The sequence below is a fragment of the Lycium barbarum genome, chromosome 9 (genome assembly GCF_019175385.1).
Source record: "Lycium barbarum isolate Lr01 chromosome 9, ASM1917538v2, whole genome shotgun sequence".
NCBI lineage: Eukaryota > Viridiplantae > Streptophyta > Magnoliopsida > Solanales > Solanaceae > Lycium > Lycium barbarum.
In genome coordinates this window covers 19,932,793-19,952,514 of record NC_083345.1, presented here as the reverse complement: position 1 = coordinate 19,952,514, position 19,722 = coordinate 19,932,793, and the positions used below count along the sequence as shown (strand labels likewise).

The following is a 19,722-nucleotide window of genomic DNA, read 5'->3' as shown; positions in this document are numbered from 1 at the left end:
AACTCAAAGAAAAAAGTACAAGCAAGGGGAGGAGGAGGGTGGGGGGGGAGGGGGCGTAGGCCTTAACTTACTTTAAATGCTCTAACAGGGTCAGTCACCTATGTACTTTACACACAAGGGGAAGGAGCATCAAATTAGGGTTTTTCTATGGTTGATTGGTTTTAACACTAAGGAGGAAACTATGAAGGCGGTGGTTTGGATTTCTCTTCCAAACTTGTCTCCGGAGCTATTTGTGAAGAGGCCGTTGTTGTTCATAGCTTCGGCAGTTGAAAATTCCCAATTCTTATCTCAGTTTTTCTTTTTCTATTCAACTACATTACATGATGCAAATTATTTGAATACAATGCTTAGCCAATTCCACGCATCTAACCAAAAAGTCATTTCTTCTTTCGACTTTTCTATCTTCCCCATTCATTCCTTGTGTTCCCTTCCCCCCCCCCCCCCCCCCCCCCAATTCTCCCATTCTACCAAGATAAGACTCAACTAAGGTAAAGAAAGACTCTGATCATCTAGGTCACCAATTTTCTTTTTAAAGAGTCGGAGACGATCGAAGAGACAACAAAAATAGGAACTTTCGATCTAGCACTTGTATGACGATGAAATTTTTTGTTAGATCGAGACGGGGTCAAACAATTGAAACCAAGCAAGACGAGACAAGTATGTTTTGTAATTCCTCACAATTCATATAACCAATATTTGATCACCATTTATTATTTATTCCTTGTGTGCCCTTCTTCCCCAGTCCTCCCATTCTACCAACATGAGCCTCAACTAAGGTTAAGAAAGACTCTGATCATCTAGGTCACCAATTTGATTTTTTGGAGAGTCGGAGACGATCGAAGAGGCAACGAAAATAGAAACTTATGATCTAACACTTGTGTGACGATGGAAATTTTTGTTAGATCGAGAAGGGGTCAAAACAATCGATACCAAGCAAGACGAAGACAAGTATCTTATTTAATTCCTCACAATTCATATAACCGAGATTTGATCGCCATCATTATTTATTCCTTGTGTGCACCTAGATTTGATCGCCATCATTATTTATTCCTTGTGTGCCCTTCTTCTCCCCAATTCTCCCATTCTACCACCATAAAGCTCAATTTCTTTTTTTTGTTCGAACGAACACATTTTATTGCCTCATTTCAAAACACCTTACAACAACATGTCAGTGTAAACAAAAACTAACTCTATCCACCCTTCGACCACATCTACAAATAACAAGTCCCTGCTCTTCCTATCTTGTATGTACACTGCCTATTTATATAGCTCTTATATCCACTCTCTATCTCTACACCTTGCCTTCCTATTTAGTATATCAAAAATTCTCACTTTTGTTTCCAACTGTATGCTTTTGATTACCCCCTGGAGCCTTGGTACTTGCTGCTGCCATAGCTCAACTAAGGTTAAGAAAGACTCTGACCATCTAGGTCACCAATTTGCTTTTTTGGAGAGTCAGAGATGATCGACGAGAAAACAAAAATAGAAACTTTCGATCTAACACTCGTAGGATGATGGAAAATTTGTTAGATCGAGAAGGGGTCAAACAATCGATACCAAGCAAGACGAAGACAAGTATCTTCTTTAATTCCTCACAATTCATATAACCTAGATTTGATTGCCATCCATCATTTATTCCTTGGGTGCCCTTCTTCCCCCAATTCTCCCATTCTACCACCATAAGGCTCAACTAAGGTTAAGAAAAACTCTGATCATCTAGGTCACTAATTTGCCTTTTTGGAGAGTCGGAGACGATCGAAGAGGCAACAAAAATAGGAACTTTCGATCTAACACTCGTATGATGATGGAAAATTTTGTTAGATCGAGAAGGGGTCAAACAATCGATACCAAGCAAGACGAAGAATTTTGTTAGATCGAGAAGGGGTCAAACAATCGATACCAAGCAAGACGAAAACAAGTATCTTTTTTAATTCCTCACAATTCATACCTATGACCTAGATTTGATGACCATTCATTATTTATGACTGCTAGTGAAGTTCTTCCCAATTGCTATAGAATTGGACGACCATGATATAATTGCAACAATCCTCTTATGGAAAACCTGGTAAGAATAGCAAGGGGCCACACAAGTGATACCAAACATGAAAAAGTAAGTATTTTCTTCAATTCTGCACCATTTTATATAATCTAGATTTGATCGCTGCTATATATATATATATATATTATATTTTTTTTTATTGCTAGTAAATTTAATTTCTTCCTGTTTCACTACAACCTTTCCTTTTCTTTAGCTTTAATTACACGTGCTTCAAAGGTAATAGAGCTCCCGTAAAGAGTAGGTACAATTGACATTTTGGAACAAGTTTAAGAATATACTTATGCATTTTCCCTTTATATGACCTTTGCTTGTCATGCGAGCATTGCTTGAAGAAATTATCGGACAGTGTGAAAAATGCCCTGTCTAATTGGACCAACTCAAACATGCTACTACTAAGTACTCTCTCTTCTAGGTTACCGACACTTACTTATTTATAGAAATTGGCTTTTAAATGATGATGATTCTCATATCTTCTACACCATATGAGGGGATAAAATCTATCAAATAGAAAGGAAAAAAAAAACAAATTACTTGTGATATTCATATTTCTCTATTTCATTACTCAGGTAAATGATAAACAACCTAGAGAAAATACTGGAATATCACACATGGTGGCAAGGGTGATCAAAGTACAATGGTAGTGTTGGAAGGCCTATAACAGTGACAAAGTTTACCATATGGTGAGGTAATGAAGATTTTATGAGCGATCTGTTCCATTTTTTGTATAGCATATTTGAAGTTTCCTAATTAACTACGAAGCAAATTTTTGAGGATGGACATTACATACTACATTTTTGTTTAAAACACTGCTACTTGTATTATTTGCAATGTGACTAACACAAGGAAGCAAGGAGCAAGAAATAACAAAAATAAAACACAAATTTTCATTTCTTATATTTTTAGTAAACATTTTACAATTTTTTTTTATATTCCAAATTTTAGAAGCCTTTTAACTACGAAGCAAATTTTTGAGGATGGACATTACATACTACATTTTTGTTTAAAACACTGCTACTTGTATTATTTGCAATGTGAGTAACACCAGGAAGCAAGGAGCAAGAAATAAGAAAAATAAAACACAAAATTTTCATTTCTTATATTTTTAGTAAACATTTTACAATTTTTTTTTTTTATATTCCAAATTTTAGAAGCCTTTTATATAACGAAGCCTAAAATATATAAGATTCATGTCTAGTCCAAGTAACTAGATGCACACAAAACAAAAAGTTGAGGTTCAATAAATACTTATAGAGAAAAAATCGACATTTGCATGATGTTTAATTAATTGGTTTAAGGACAAGGAGAAATCCAATGGAGTAAAAAGAAGTTAGATAAGAAGCATAACTAAAACTTTGAGTTAATTTCATGGATGTTGACTCAACTTTTACTTTAATATACTAAAATTATAAAATTACTTTTTGTAATGAAAAAGGCACTCAACTTTACATTTGTAACACATGAAATTACTAAACTTTTTTTTTTTTTTTAATTACGAGTTATTCAACTTTTCCTAATTATCGCAAAATCACTAGGAAACATGACACAAGGGACATAATATTATTTCTATGATATTTTTTTTTATTTATTTATTTTGATAGGGGAAGGGGAAATGGGGGAGGGGGTTACAATGTGAGGATTCGAACCCTCGCCAATAAGGTGAAAGTTTATGTAGTCAACGAACTGAGCTACTTATTTCTATTAGTTGTGTATTTTTTTTGTTACAATAACTCATTTACTTTTTTTGCTGAAGCCATAAGCAAGTTTATAGCAGACACTTCATTAGAGAGCTTTGAGGCCTCCCATCTACTTCTTTAGTACTCCCTCTCTCCATTTTTACTTGTCATCCAATTCTTCTTATATTAATATTATGAAAAAGTACAGTTTACATTGTTGGTCAATTTATGCAGTTTGACTCTGGAGAAGCAAGAAGTGACAAGTAAAAGTGGACGGATCGAGGGAGTACAACATTCTCTCCCTCCAGCCTGTGAAGAGTAGAGTTAGCAAACTCAATCTGGGCATTATTTACCATGATCAACTAAGCAAAGAAATTTCATTCCTAGAATAAAAATACCTCAAACTGGTCCAGGCGCTGCTTCTTTCTCTTGTAGCTGCTCTAAATCAGCTATTTCCTGCTTGAGAATAGAGAACTCCTCCTGTAATGGGCGCTTCTCCACCTCCCCAGCTTGACACTTCTTCACTGTCTCCTTCTCCTTTGCTAAAGCTTTATGCAAGGTTATAGCAGACACTTCGTTAGAGAGCTTTGAGGCCTCCATCTCCTTCTTTAGTACACCATTCTCCCCCTCCAACTTGTGAAGAGTAGAGTTAGCATACTCAATCGAGGCATTAGTATTTACCAATGCTTGCTCCATCTCCGCAAGCCTCTTCCCAGTGCTTTCCTCCAGCATTTGCCTTTCCCTCTGAAATCTTTCAGCATCGTCTTTCTCTTGCCTCAACATTTTAAGCTCAGCCTGATCCTTGCCAGGCCTCCGAGTAGCCTGCATTACCTTCTCCATTGCCCAATCAGACCACTGTTGGAGCTCTTTCTGCAATGTCTTCATTTGGGGAATCAGCAGCATTATAGCTTCATCTCTCTCATTTCGAGGGACATATATCCCCAGAGACTCATCATACGGGATACCAGCATAGTAATCTGGCACCGTAGGAGAGCTAGTTGTGCTGTCTAGGCCTTTATGCTAGACTCAGGCTCCAAGGCTAACGATGCAGGATCCTTTTTGTTTACCTCATGTTGCATTGGTGGCACGCTAGAAGTGTCAGTTGCAGATGCAATGGAACCTGCTTCTGCTAAAGGACTATTGCTTTTAACCGAAGCATTTTTCCTTTTAGAGTGAGAACTCTTCTTTGTTGCACCAGAAGAACCTGATGGAGAATTCATTTTTTTGTCCAAAACCATATTTCCCCAGGCAGAGAGGTTTGCCTTAATGGTCTTACCCATGCGGCCTTTGCAGTTCTTCTCAGACTGATATGTCTTTCGCCTAAGCAAATCCTTCTTGTTTAGCCCCTTTCGACCAGCCCCCAGTTTGTCTTCTAAAAGTGCTGCTTTAGCCACTGCTTCTGGAAGAGGTACAGAACTTCCTTTTCCTTTTGCCGCTTGACGAGCATGTGAATTCTTAGAATTAGATTCTTGAGGGGCTTCACTAGCAACAGGAACTTTGAACTGCGAGGATTGAGCAATGGGAATAGAAGGTTTTAACAACTGTTGTTTATCATCCGGGTTTGACTGAGTATTCTCAGAAGCCTCAGTCTTTGATTGGGAACTTTCTGACTGCATAACACAGCCAGAAGCTCGCTTTCCACTGTACATGCATGTACCAGGTTCAATTCCCATATCAACAGGCACCACAATATTGCTTCTTCAACTGTCAAAGCTGGCTTAACCTCCCTCACCACACATATCACCTCCAGCAATGTATACTCTACCAGGCTAGGCAAATCTGGAAATGCGAGATGTCTAGCGGTATCAAAAACCTTTTCCCTACGCAGTAAAGCCAAAGCACTATCAACAATATTTGAGACGCCATCCTTCTCACCGTGATAAGGGCCACTCCTCAAGCCAAAGCACCATCAACAATATCATCTCCAGCAAAATTTTGAGGATTAAGGTGTGTCTATTTGGTCATTGAATCAGTTGGAATATTTATTGACTTGTTGTGAACAATTTAAAGGGGTCATATTTATAATTTTCCTAAAAAAATAATTTAGTGACTTTGATACAAAAGTAATAAAATACAATAACCTTAAAAATTTTGGATTGCTGCCTGTCTTAGGAATTGACTTCAAGAATGAAGGCTATGCTTGATATGGCATGTATATTATCTCAACTTAATCTGGCAATTAAAGTTGAAAATTTCTAACTCGTAATATATTTCAGGTGCTCAACGACATGTGGACGATTGACTAAGCTGGACCAAGGCCAACTCGACCGACGTACAAGTATCAATTTAAAATTACATGATATTTTATTCTTTTAGTTGCCATCTATCTATTTCCACTATTCTATGCATATATGTCTTACTATATTATTTAACCTAAAATTTTGTTATTAGGTCAAACAATTAAATTTGTGAGATTAAGGCTACTAGAAATAAGAATAACGTAAAAGGACAAATTTGACCCGAACTATGCGAAATGGTAGGGCTGTTCAAAACCGAACCGCTACCGATAACCCAACCGCAAAATTGGCTTATTGGCTTAATGGTATTGCGTTATCGGATCAGCGGTTGGGGAATGGATTAAAATTTTATAGTTATCGGCTTATCGGTGCGGGGGCGGATTCCTCAATTTTCTTATCGGGTAAACCGTTAATCCGTTAAGAATTTATCATATTTATATTCTTAGCCCTAACAAATAAAATATGTATTGTGATTGTAATTTGTAAACCTAAAGCTAAAGCCTAAACCTAAAATATGTATCTCTATTTCTGTTAATTGTGAAACCTGGTTGTTTTCTATCAAATAGTTCATTCCCTGTTTCTTGTTTACCTATATTGTAGTTTGCTAATTTTCTTGGAAAACTGTTGCTACTTGCTACGGTATTTTTACTAATATTGAATCCAACATTTCAATCTTCTTGGTTATATTCCTATCCCTTTTTTTTTTTGGAGGATATCAATATCTTCTTTATAACCTATAAGGTAAAAATATTACATTTTGAGTCACTTTAAAGGCAGGTAATTTCCTTGACTACTTGTGATTTTATCATTCATTTTTCTCTTAGATTTAACCGATACACCGCCCGATAACCGTCCGATAATTGTTAATCCGATATCGAACCAACCGATATCTTATAGGTTGGCTAGCGGATTAGCACTTTTAAAAGCCGATAACCGTTAAGCGTAATTATCCGTCCAATCCGCCCGATAAGCAGCCCTACGAAATGGAATAGATTTGCCCTTCGTTAATAGTTGGGCTTAAATATGCCATTGTCCCACATTCCTGCAAAATGGTACGAATTTACCCTAATTTCTAAACAATGGAAGCTTAGCACCAGATTATGCCATGTGTCATGCAATTAAGAATTTTTGTTGTTAAATGGAGGGTAAATTTGAACCTTTCGCATAGTTCAAGGGAAAATTTGACCCTTCCCCCTATTTTTGAGTTTTTCCAATTTTTTGGTTCCTCTTTTTTCTCTTCTTGCCACTACCTCTACCACCAATCACCCTTTCTTTCTCCTTCCTTCTAATTATCTCACCCCACCATCATCTTCCATCTCCCTTTCCTTTCTCTTTATATCTGTGTCGCCCCACCACCATCTACACCATTAGGAGAAAATGCGCTAAACGACTTAAACATACAATATATAAGACTATTTTAATGCAGGTGTATAGCCGCGTAGGGGTCAAAGGAGAAAGAAAGGGTGATTGGCAGTGAAGGTAGTGGCGCAAAGAGAGAGAGAGAGAGAGAGAGAGAGAGTTATATAATCACATCGGGTTCAAATTTTATTCCTTTTTTCTCTCTCCGCGCCACTACCTCTATCTACCGCCGACCACCCTTTCTTCCTTCTTAGACCCGTATGCGGCTATACACCTACAGTAAAGTAGTATTCTATATTGAATCTTTAAGCCGTTCTCTTAATGGTGTAGGTGGTGGTGGGTTGATGGGGAAGAGAAAGAGCAAGGAAAGAGGAAGAGAAGATGGTCATGGAGGTAATGATGACAATGGTGGCGGGGAGAGACATGGAGGAAGGAAGAAGAAAGAGTGATTGGTGGTAGAGGTAGTGGCGGGAGGAGTGGAACTAGGAACAATCAAATTTTAAAATTCAAAATTAGGGGGTTGAGTCAAATTTGCCCTTAAACTATGCAATAGGGTCAAGTTTGCCCCTGAACTAGGTGGTAGGTTCAAATTTACCCGTTTAAAAAAAAAATTAAACTTTGATTGCATGACATGTGACATCACTAGGTGCTAAGCTTCCACTGTTTAAAAATAAGGAAAAATTTATATAGTTCAAGGGAAAATTTGACCCCAGCTAGTAACACGAGAGCATAGTTGACCCCAACTACTAATGAAAGACAAATGTATTCTATTTCACATAGTTTAGAGGCAAATTTGACCTTACCCTAAAAATAAACCAAATTCAATTGATCCTTTCATAATGTAAAGATGATGAAAATAAGGTAATAATGATAACAAGGTAAATAATGAAGTAGAAATAATAAGAAGAGGGAGATGAAGCAATTCTTATTGATTGCTAGCAAATAGAAGTAATGAGCACTAAATGAACAATAATTTTGCCAGAGTATTTATATATCAATAGCTTATTACAATAGTGGGAAGAGGGAGATATTTATAGTATAGTCTAATCCTAACTAACTTGTAGCACCTCTCCCGCACATTTCAGAGATAAAATCGCAGTTGTTGGACATGATAAGATGAATATTTCAAAGTTGGCTAGGGTTAGGATGACGATTGGCTGAGTACCTTGGACCCCCCAGATGGATCATTTCGGAACATTGCTATTCGGTATAGTCGAAACAAACCCAAGTTCTTAGATGGTTAAAAGTTCTTCAATCTTTGATCAAGCTGGCACCGATGATCTCGTGGTTGAATTGCCACGTGTACAATCAAAGAGCCTTTATCCTGGTATATTTATTATCAATACATATATGATCAAAGAGTCTTTCCACTTTCCATGCAGTTTTCAGAAGCTATTCAGAAGTGAAAACTTTGAGGCGTGAAAAGAGGTATAACCGTCACCATTACTCTTGAATCTAAAATGGTGAATGTCTTTCAACTTCATGCCTGGGACACGTATCAAGATTGTGTTGCGGATGATGTCATCATCGGTTACCGAGGTTAATGATGATCCTTTTCTTATACATACCAACTCCCGTTACCCGTTGTTCTTCCCACTGCATTTATTACCAGTACAAATCGTTTTCCTACTTTCCGTGCAGTTTTCAAAAGTTGTCCAGAAGTGAAACTTTTAGGCGGGAAAAGAGACACAACCGTCACCATTACTCTTGAATTTAAAACAGTGAATGTCTTTTCAACTTCACGTTTGGGGCACGTGGCGAGATCGTATTAAGGATGATGTCATCATTGATTATCAGGGCAAAGGTGACCCGTTGCTTATAAATACCAACTTCCATCAGCCGTTCTTATTCTTTGCCTCATTCATCTTTATGTTGGCAATTTCATTGTTCGTTCTCTGAATTTCTTATTAAGTTTGTGCTTTCTCAGTCTCTCATTTTTAATTTTCTGTCAGTTTCATCGTCATCTCTGCATATTTGACCATGGTATCCCAAGGCCACGACCTTCAACTCAGTCAACACTCTGCCACCACAGGCTCTGGCATCCCTGAGAGGCGATTTTCGATGGCTCCCGCTGAAGAGGTGGAGCAAGTGAACACGACAGTATTGGTAAGAATATACGCATGTCCTCGTACATATAAATCTAATACTCCTATATACTATAAATAACACGTAAAACATAAGAACTAGAACAATATAGTGTACTATTATATCAATTTAGCTTAATTATTTAACATATTTCCATAGTAGAATTATGCCGAAGATCGAAATAAATCAATAAATGAGATATTTATATATTTACAATCAATTTGAATTAAATCAATATATGAGATATTTATATTTTTACAATCAATTTGAATTTTGAAAGACTATAGTGACATGTGCGACAACACCATTGAAAAATTAAGTTTGTTATTCCATTATCATCTTACCATAATTTTATCTGATTTGCAATATCCAAGAAAGACTAATTAGATTCTAGAAATTGAATGATATATTTTCTTTGTTTGACTTACAATGCCAAATATTTGAAAATTTCACATTTCCCACATGTATTCTTATTATTATTATTATTATTAAAAAATTTTTAATGGTTAATCATTAATTATCATCCAATTTATTCCCTTAAAAATGGAAAAGTTCCTTAACTTTCACAGTTGGAAATTCTGTGGATGAGTTAGAAATTAAATACAGTGTACCTAACCGTGGTTATCCATCAAGTAAGTGTTAGAACAAGGTTAACCCACGTTTAGTCAGTGACCCTATAAATAGAATCCAAACTTCAGTGTTAGCAGCACAAACAAAACGAAAAAAACACTACTTAGAGCTCGTGCCAGACAGTGTGGCTATAGCATGAAAAATGCAAGAAATGTTGTTCACCCTTTGTTAATTTTGGCTTTCTAGAGTGTTTGGTGAGTGACTCTTTTGATTCTTAATTGAACTTCTGCTATTTCTAGTTTCATTCTTGATATATATACATATATATATGTGTGTGTGAGTCTTTTTTTTTCCCTTTTGAAACAACCCCTTTTGAAGGTTTCTTGATTTTTTTTTCTAGGCTGAGCTTATTTTGGGTTTTTCAAGATTGTTTTTTTATTGGTTTCTTGATAGAATTTTGAGCTTGGGGTTTTCTTTGTTCTTCTGGGATTTTGCTTGTTTGATAAATTGTTAGTTCTTTTTTTTGGAAATTCTGATGCTTGGTTTTGAATTTTTGATTCATTTGAGTGGTTTTTGTTGCAGGAATTAAAGTTTTTTGGCAGCTCATGTACTGTGACTCAAGAGGTAAGCTTTTGTTTTTCTTGTATATCCATTTTATTGGTAATGTTGCTGGTTTAGCATGCTTCCTAGAGCTGTTTTTTTGTTTTGATAAATTGTTAGTACCTCTTTTTTGGCAATTCTGATGTTTGGTTTTTCCCCTTTTGATTCATTTGAGTGATTTTTGTTGCAGAAAATTAAGTTTTTTGACAGCTCATATACTGTGACTCAAGAGGCAAGCTTTTGTTTTTCTTTTATATCCATTTTCTTGATAATGTTGTTGGTTTTGTATGTTTACTAGAGCTGTTCTTTTTTTTTTTTTTTTTTTTTTTTTTTTGTTGGCAATTCTGATGCTTGATTTTGAATTTTGAATTTGAGGGATTTTTGTTGCAGAAAATTAATTTTTTCGGCAGCTCATCTACTGTGACTCAGAGGTAATTTTTTTTTTCTTTTATATCCATTTCCTTGGTAATGTTACTGGTTTTTTATGCTTACTAGAGCTGTTTCTTGTTGGTTGGATTTTCTGTTTGGATAATCTTTTGTTGACGTTGTTTAGCCTATCGAGAACAATCAATGTTTGTTTTTCCCTTGTTTTTTCAATTTTTGATTCTCTGCTGCTGTGTTTTTCTTTTCAGTTTTAATCGTCAGGAACATCATATCACCACTGAATGGTGTTTTGCTGCAGATAGAGATTTGAGTAATTGAATCACATGAGAATTTGAGGATCACTGATCCTTAGGGGTGTCAAATGGGCGGGTTAGGCTGAATTTGGGCCCGTAAAAATAGATTGAGTTAATAAATGGGCGGGTTAGGGTTATTGACCCGCCCAAAAGTTACTGGGGCTGAAATGGCTAAGATGCGGGTCATAACCCAACCCACCCAATTTAATAAACCGCCCAAAAGTTACTTGGGCTGGAATGGGCTGGGATGCGGGTCAGGCTGAGATGTGGCTCATAACCCTACCGGCTCAATTCTTACTATGTTTTAATTTCTTTGTTTGTTCTTTTATAATTTTTTAGTACCTAATAAAACCTTGTTTTTCCTTTATGGTGACTATATATGACATATCAAATGAAAAGTTGCCTTTCTGAAAATATTTTGACAAGATTTCTCATGGGCCAATTTGGGTTGCATATCAGCCCAACTCTTTATGGGTTGAGCTAATAAATAGCCGGGTCAATGATCAGCCCAAACTTGGGGGGATCATGTTTTCATGGGCTAATTTTGTCACCCCTAGTGATGCTCATAGAATATTAATTCTTTGGCAGCTTCACCTGTACGGCTGTATGATAATGTTGCTGATTTATGGTGCTCTCTGGAGTTGTTCTTGTTGCTGTTAGCCAGTGACTTTTGTTTTATGTTATTTAGCCTAGCAAAGAAATACTGATATGTTTTTTCCCCTTTGTTTGGGAACTCCTAATTCTCTGTTGCTATGTGTTACCTTAACTTTTAATCCCCACATGGCCACATTATCACTTGAATGGCTTTTTGCTGCAGGACCGGAAATTGTAGCTAGACACTTGACTGATCAAAGTACAGCAGTAGTATAACGCTTGTAGAAAACATAATCAACATGGTTGATCATAACAGCAGTGATGATGCCAATGAAAATTCATTGGTGGTTTCGGACCAGGAAAAGGGAAGTAGGAACAAGAGGAAGTTCTTATCAGTAGAAACTCCTACTGATTCACCTGTGTTGTCTCTTACTGAGTTTCCAAGATACGAATTATTAGACGAAAAAATGAAAAGCACTCTTAATGAGATCGAGCCATTGGAGGGAGGGTGTCCTCAGTCTAATGAGAAACAAGGAGTGGAAAGTTCACCAGATCCAGATTGGGAGGATCCAATAATTTCTCAACTTGAGGAACTTCTATCGCAGAATTTGTTTGCAACTTTCCGGAGCGCGGTCAAGAGGATTGTTGAGTGTGGATACAGTGAGGAAATTGCTGAACGGGTTATATTGAGGAGTGGCCTTTATCACGGTGAGAAGGATTCCATCTCAAATATTGTTGATGGTGCTTTGGCTTTGCTGCGTAGGGAAAAGGTTTTTGATACCGCTAGACATCTCGCATTTCCAGATTTGCCTAGCCTGGTAGAGTACACGTTGCTGGAGATGATATGTGTGGTGAGGGAGGTTAAGCCAGCTTTGACAGTTGCAGAAGCAATGTGGTGCCTGTTAATATGGGACTTGAACCTGGTACATGCATGTTCAGTGGAAGGCGATCTTCTGGCTGAGTTATGCAGTCCAGGAAGTTTCCAACCAAAGACTGAGGCTTCTGAGAATACTCAGTCAAACCCGGATGAGAAACCACAGTTGCCAAAACCTTCTATTCCCATTGCTCAAACCTCGCAGTCCAAAGTTCCTGTTGCTAGTGAAGCCCCTCAAGAATCTAATTCTAAAATTTCACATGCTCATCAAGCGGCAAAAGGAAAAGGAAGTCCCGTACCTCTTCCGGAAGCAGTGGCTAAAGCAGCACTTATAGAAGACAAATCAGGGGCTGGTCGAAAGGGGCTAAACAAGAAGGATTTGCTTAGGCGAAAGACATATCAATCTGAGAAGAACTGCAAAGGCCGCATGGGTAAGACCATTAAGGCAAACCTCTCTGCCTGGGGAAATATGGTTTTGGACAAAAAAATGAATTCTCCATCAGGTTCTTCTGGTGCAACAAAGAAGAGTTCTCACTCTAAAGGGAAAAAAGCTTCAGTTAAAAGCAATAGTCCTTTAGCAGAAGCAAGTTCCATTGCACCTGCAACTGACACTTCTAGCGTGCCACCAATGCAACATGAGGTAAACAAAAAGGATCCTGCATTGTTAGCCTTGGAGCCTGAGTCTAGCATAAAGTCCCCAGACAGCACAACTAGCTCTCCTACGGTGCCAGATTACTATGCTGGTATCTCGTATGATGAGTCTCTGGGGATATATGTCCCTCGAAATGAAAGAGATGAAGCTATAATGCTGCTGATTCCTCAAATGAAGACATTGCAAAAAGAGCTCCAACAGTGGTCTGATTGGGCAATGGAGAAGGTAATGCAGGCTACTCGGAGGCTTGGCAAGGATCAGGCTGAGCTTAAAATGTTAAGGCAAGAGAAAGACGATGCGGAAAGATTTCAGAGGGAAAGGCAAATGCTGGAGGAGAGCACCATGAAGAGGCTTGCGGAGATGGAGCAAGCGTTGGTAAATACTAATGCCTCAATTGAGTATGCTAACTCTACTCTTCACAAGTTGGGTGGGGAGAATGGTGTGCTAAAGAAGGAGATAGAGGCCTCAAAGCTCTCTAACGAAGTGTCTACTATAACCTTGCATAAAGCTTTAGCAAAGGAGCAGGAGACAGTGAAGAAGTGTCAAGCTGGGGAGGTGGAGAAGCGCTTATTGCAGGAGGAGTTCTCTATTCTCAAGCAAGAAATAGCTGATTTGGAGCAGCTACAAGAGAAAGCCAAGCAGCGCTTCGACCAGTTTGAGGTATTTTTATTCTAGGAATGAAATTTCTTTGCCTAGTTGATCATGGTAAAATATCTTTTACCAATATACTTAGTGTTTAATGACTTGTTACAGTTCGATTGTAATGTCAGTTCTTTGTTACTAATACTCTCTGGTAATAGTGGTTGGCATTTACTTATGCAATCCTTCTGATAATTCACCTACTATTTGCCTCCTAGTATAAAAGCTAGCACATAAAAAATAAATTTGTAAATATTTTATTCTGTGATTTGCTCATGAGAAAACAATGAATTGCAGGTTCTATGGAAGCAGGAGGAAAAGGTGAAACAAAGGATTCTAGAGCAAGCTGATTCTTTGAAAGCTGAAAGAGAACAACTCCGTGTTCAGGGAAAACTGGAGGTGAATAATTTGAGAGAGAAGGCAGAGACAAACATGCAAAAGTGTAAAGAAGATATCCAAAAGCTTGAGAGTGAAATCTCTCAGTTGAGGTTGCAGTCTGAAAGATCAAAAATAGATGCACTTAAACGAGGCACTCCTCAAATGACAAAGGGTTTAGCAGGCGATGAAGAAACTTCTTCTAGCTCTGCTGTTGTAAAGATGGAGAGGGAATGTGTTATGTGTATGAGTGAGCAGAGGTCAGTGGTTTTTCTCCCTTGTGCACATCAAGTCCTTTGTGCAAATTGCAACGTGCTTCACGAAAAGAGAGGAATGGATGACTGCCCTTCTTGTAGGACGCCAATTAAGAAGCGGATTACTGTCTGCTTTGCTGATTCTTGATAGTTAGCAACTTCAAAAGAGTGGCAGGAAAAAGGGGCTGCTTATTGTTTTTTGAAAAAATTTGTATGTCCTTTTTTCAGGCTTTTCTTTCATACCTTAACTATAATAGTACTTGATAGGAATATGGGGAGAAAAAAGGTATATATATGTAGAAAGTAATGTGAATAAGAATTAGAAAGAGGAGGTGCTTGATGGGCCTTGTAAATGCTTAGTCTGAAGGTTTAATACAAAATGTTGTTCTATCTGCTCAATAGAAGCACTTGGTTTTTGTAGATACTGAATTAAACTTGATTTTCCTCAAGCGTTTTGTATACTGGTTTTCTTTGTTGGAAATGAATCAAACTCGGAATTGTTAGACTTTGCACGTAGGCAAAATTTAAACTTGAAAAAATTATGATTTCAAGTGTTTGCATTACAAAAACTCTTTTTAAATTTAACCATTTGTTATTTGAAACTTAACATCTAGACTAGTTTTGTTCACGGTGGGTAAAATTCGTTAAGGGATAAATGTTTTTCATTCTTAAGATTCAAACCCGAGATCTCTAATTTAGAATAAAGGAATCCTAATTATCTCACCCACCACACTCCTCGCTGATACCTACAAAAACATTCATCACAAGAGAGCCACGTCGTTTTGAGCAAGAGATGTATACAAGTCTCATTTGACAACTGAAAATTAGATTATCTAATTCCTATTTTCCCTTGTAACACTTGTCAAACAAAATTTTGTTGAAACTGTGGCAAGGGCTCATTAAATTCATTGTCATTTTGTGAAAAACTAATTTTAGCTCCATATGCAAAAAAAGTAGTTGAATCTTGATTATCCACTTGCAAGAAGACATGTTAGAAGTAGGACATTTTTTGTTGTTTATGTGGATAAAGATGATATCAACCCACTCAGAACCTGCTTTTGCTGATTTTGGGGTAGCGGTTATGTTTCTACATAAGACAGAATTATAGGGAAGCTCTTCCTTCGTCAGTTATATCTAGCGGTAATGATGGTGTTTGTACCTACACGGATGACTCACTTTTTTTTAAGCAATAGGAAGAGGACCAAAACGTGTATTCACCATTATGTTGGTATACGGATGACTCACTTTTTTTAAGCAATAGGAAGAGGACCAAAACGTGTATTCACCATTATGTTGGTTTTGAAGCAGTTCTATGGTACTGCATCTGCATTTTTTGGATGTGGTTCAGTTATTCTCATTTGTCAAGAGCAGATGAAATGAAGGACTTGCGGATTCAGCAGAACCTAGTAACTTCGGTTAGATAAAAGTGGAGGTAAGATTTTCACCAAAAGAGTTCACATCTACAATTTATATAAATAAATAAAAAATCAATATAAATTTTCGGCAAATGTGGTTGGAATATACCCCCTTCCACTCCTTTAGCTCCGTTTCCGGATAAAAGATCCACTAAATACAATGATAGAGTTGGAACCGAGTAACATAAATGAATGTGGTACTCTAAACTTGAATTCAAATGTTGAAATCCTAGAATAGCCTCTTTGTATATGAAGGAAGTAATATATTCCCTACTATTAATAAGGGAGAGTTGAGAGATGCCTCCAGTTAGGGCCCGGTAAATTATTCAATTTAGGTCAAGGAGAGTTTTATAATTCCACCAAAATAAAATGATTCAATTGGCTAGCGAAAAAGAGTTATGTGTCTACAATATTAGTCCTTCTTTCTTTGGAAAGAAAATTACGTGAAAAGTATAGCCCTATTTGATAATAACGTTTAAATACAAAATACTAATAGTATTAACTATCAAGTTAGTTGATGACTAATGTTGTGTAACTTGTTGATTTATACACATTACGCTTTGTAAATGCTTAGTCTGAAGGTTTAATATAAAATGTTGTTCTATCTGCTTAATAGAAATGCTTGGTTTTTGTAAATACTGAGTTAAACTTGATCTTCCTCAAGCGTTTTGTATACTGGTTTCCTTTGTTGGAAGTGAATCAAACTTGGAATTGTTAAACTTTGCACGTAGGCAGAATTTGAACTTGAAAATTATGATTTCAAGTGTTTGCACTTACAAAAACTCTTTTTAAACTTAACCATTCGTTATTTGAAACTTAACGCACAGACTAACTTTGTTCACGTTGGGTACGTAAAAGCCGTCAAGGAATAAATGTTCTTCATTCTCAAGATTAAAACCCGAGATTTATAGTTTAGAATGAAGAATTCCTAGTTATCTACCAACCACACTCCTCGCGGATACCTTCAAAAACTTTCATCACAAGAGAGCCATGTTATTTTGAGAAAGAGATGTATACAAGTCTCATTTGACAGCTGAAGAAAATAGATTATCTAATTCGTATTTTCCCTTGTAACATTTGTCATACAAAATTTTGTTGAAACAGTGGCAAGTGCTCATTAAATTCATTTTCATTTGTGAAAAACTAATTTTAGCTCCATATGCAAAAGAGTAGTTGGATCTTGATTATCTACTTGCAATAAGACATTTTAAAAGTAGGACATTTTTTGTTGTTTATATGGATAAAGATGATATCATCCCACTCAGAATCATATTTTGCTAGTTTTGGGGTAGCAGTTATGTTTCTAAATAAGACAGAACTAAAGAGGAAGTTCTTCCTTTGTCAGTTATATCTGGCGGTAATAATAGCAGTGGCGGAGCCACATGTGCTTCAGGGGTGTCAATCGAAAACCCTTCGTCGGAAAATTGCACGGTGTAGTTAGGTAAAAATATTTTTTATGTATATATATTACATATTGACACCTCTTGACTTCTTCGTGAATTTACTTTTTTATATTTTGACACCCCTTAATAAAAATTCTGACTACGCCACTGAATAATAGTATTTGTATCTAAATCGGTGACTCACTTTTTCTAAGTAATAGGGAAAAGGATTGAAACGTGTATTCACCATTACGTTGATTTTGAAGCAGCTGCACAGCCCTACATTTTGTGAATGTGGTTCGGTTATTGTCATTTGTCAAGGGCGGATGAAATTAAGGATTCGTTGGTTCACTTGAACCTCGTAACTTGGGTTAGGACTTTGTATATGTGTTAATAAAAGTGGCGGAAGCAAAATTTTCACCGAGAGAGTTCAATCTCTATCATATATAAATAAATAGAATCAATGTAATTATTCATCAAATATGTTTCGAATAAACCCCCTTCCACTCCGCCTTGGTTAAAAGATCCACTAGGTAAGTATGAGTTTGTGAGTAAAATAAATAAATTGTGATATCTGAACTTAAATTCAAATATTCAAATCCTAGAATAGCCTCTCGTATATGAAGGTAGTAATTAGTAGAAAAATAGCATTCCTTTGATATATTCCTTACTATTAATAAGGTAGAGTTGAGAGATGCCTCCTGTTAGGGCCCGGTTAATTATGCAATTTAGGTCAAGGAGAGTATTTTTGTAATTCCACCAAAATAAAATGATTCAATTAGCTAGCGAAAAAGAGTTATGTGTCTACAATATTAGGCCTTCTTTCTTTGGAAAGAAAATTACGTGAAAAGTATAGCCCTATTTGATAATAACATTTAAATACAAAATACTAATGATGTAAATAATTTTTATACTATCAAGTTAGTTAATGATTAATGTCGTGTAACTTGTTTATTTATACACATTACATTTTGTAAATGCTTAGTCGGAAGGTTTAATACAAAATGTTGTTCTATTTGCCTAATAGAAGTGCTTCATTTTTGTAGATACTGAGTTAAACTTGATCATTCTCAACCGTAATTTTGTTTCCTCTGTTGGAAGTGAATCAAACTTGAAATTGTTAAACTGTGGATGTCGGCAGAATTTGAACTTGAAAATTATGATTTCAAGTGTTTGCACTTATAAAAACTCTTTTTAAACTTAACCATTTGAAACTTTAACATCCAGACTAATTTTGTTCATGTTGGGTGAAACCCGTCAAGGAATAAATGTTTTTCATTCTCAAGATTCAAATTCGAAATCTCTAGTTTAGAATAAAGAAATCCTAATTATCTCACCCACCACACTCCTCGGTGATACCTACAAAAACTTTCATCATAAGAGAGCCATGTCATTTTGAGCAAGAGATTTATACAAGTCTCATTTGACAACTGAAGAAAATAGATTATCTAATTCGTATTTTTCCTTGTAACACTTGTCAAACAAAAGTTTGTTGCAACTGTGGCAAGTACTCATTAAAATCTGTGTCATTTTGTGAAAAAATAAAATTAGCTCCATATATATGCAAAAGAGTAGCTGGATCTTGGATTATCTACTTCCAAGAAGACATGTTAGAAGTAGGACTTCTTTTGATGTTTATATGGACAAAGATGATACCATCTCACTCAGAGCCATTTTTCACTGATTTTGGAGGTGCGGTTATGTTTCTATACTGACAAAATTATAAGGGAAGCTCCCTTTGTCAGTTATATATGGTGATAATGATGGTATCTTGTACCTAAGCGGATGACTCACTTTTTTTAAGTAAGAGGGAAGAGGATGGAAACGTGCATTCACCATTACGTTGGTTTTGAAGCAGCTGTATGGTACTGCATTTGCATTTTGTGGATGCGGTTCAGTTATTCTCATTTGTCAAGAGCGGATGAAATTAAGGACTAGCGGGTTCAGTGGGACCTAGTAACTTCGGTTAGGACATTATATATGTGTTAATAAAATTGGAGGTAGGATTTTCACCAAAAGAGTTCACATCTACAATATATATAAATAAATAAATAATTAATGTAATTTTTCAAAAAAGGTGGTTCGAATAAACCCCCTTCCACTCCTTTAGCTCCATCTCTGGTTAGAATATCCACTAGATAGATACAATGATAGAGTTCGAACGGAGTAAAATAAATAAATTTTGGTATTCTAACCTTGAATTCAAATGTGCAAATCCTAGGACAACCTCTCTGTATATGAAGGAAGTAATTAGTAGAAAAATAGCATTCCTTTGAT

At 36.4% G+C, this 19,722-nt stretch overlaps 1 protein-coding gene and 1 pseudogene across 4 annotated transcripts; one reads left to right on the top strand and one right to left on the bottom strand.

The window, feature by feature from the left end:
- Positions 1-3,968: 3,968 nt before the first annotated feature.
- LOC132611736 (putative E3 ubiquitin-protein ligase RF298) lies at positions 3,969-5,638 on the bottom strand (annotated as a pseudogene).
- On the top strand, positions 5,539-15,068 carry LOC132609731 (putative E3 ubiquitin-protein ligase RF298). 4 transcript variants are annotated; one of them, XM_060323863.1, is made up of 9 exons: positions 5,539-5,679; positions 5,949-6,010; positions 8,711-8,867; positions 8,970-9,132; positions 9,281-9,434; positions 10,566-10,607; positions 10,774-11,014; positions 12,078-14,040; positions 14,317-15,068. In XM_060323863.1, exons 8-9 carry the CDS (start codon positions 12,154-12,156, stop codon positions 14,794-14,796), a joined length of 2,367 nt encoding a protein of 788 aa, XP_060179846.1. In that variant the 5' UTR covers positions 5,539-5,679; positions 5,949-6,010; positions 8,711-8,867; positions 8,970-9,132; positions 9,281-9,434; positions 10,566-10,607; positions 10,774-11,014; positions 12,078-12,153; the 3' UTR covers positions 14,797-15,068. The 4 variants fall into 4 exon arrangements, with proteins under 4 accessions (XP_060179846.1, XP_060179847.1, XP_060179844.1 ...); XM_060323864.1 differs by lacking the exons at positions 5,539-5,679; positions 5,949-6,010 and adding an exon at positions 6,027-8,535 and having other exon boundaries at positions 10,774-10,815; positions 10,974-11,014; XM_060323861.1 differs by lacking the exons at positions 5,539-5,679; positions 5,949-6,010 and adding an exon at positions 6,027-8,535.
- Positions 15,069-19,722: the final 4,654 nt, after the last annotated feature.

Coding starts and splice junctions, on each gene's coding strand:
- LOC132609731 (XM_060323863.1), top strand. CDS start 12,154: ATGGTTGATCATAACAGCAGTGATGATGCCAATGAAAATTCATTGGTG. Junction 14,041..14,316: donor AGCGCTTCGACCAGTTTGAG/GTATTTTTATTC, acceptor AATGAATTGCAG/GTTCTATGGAAGCAGGAGGA.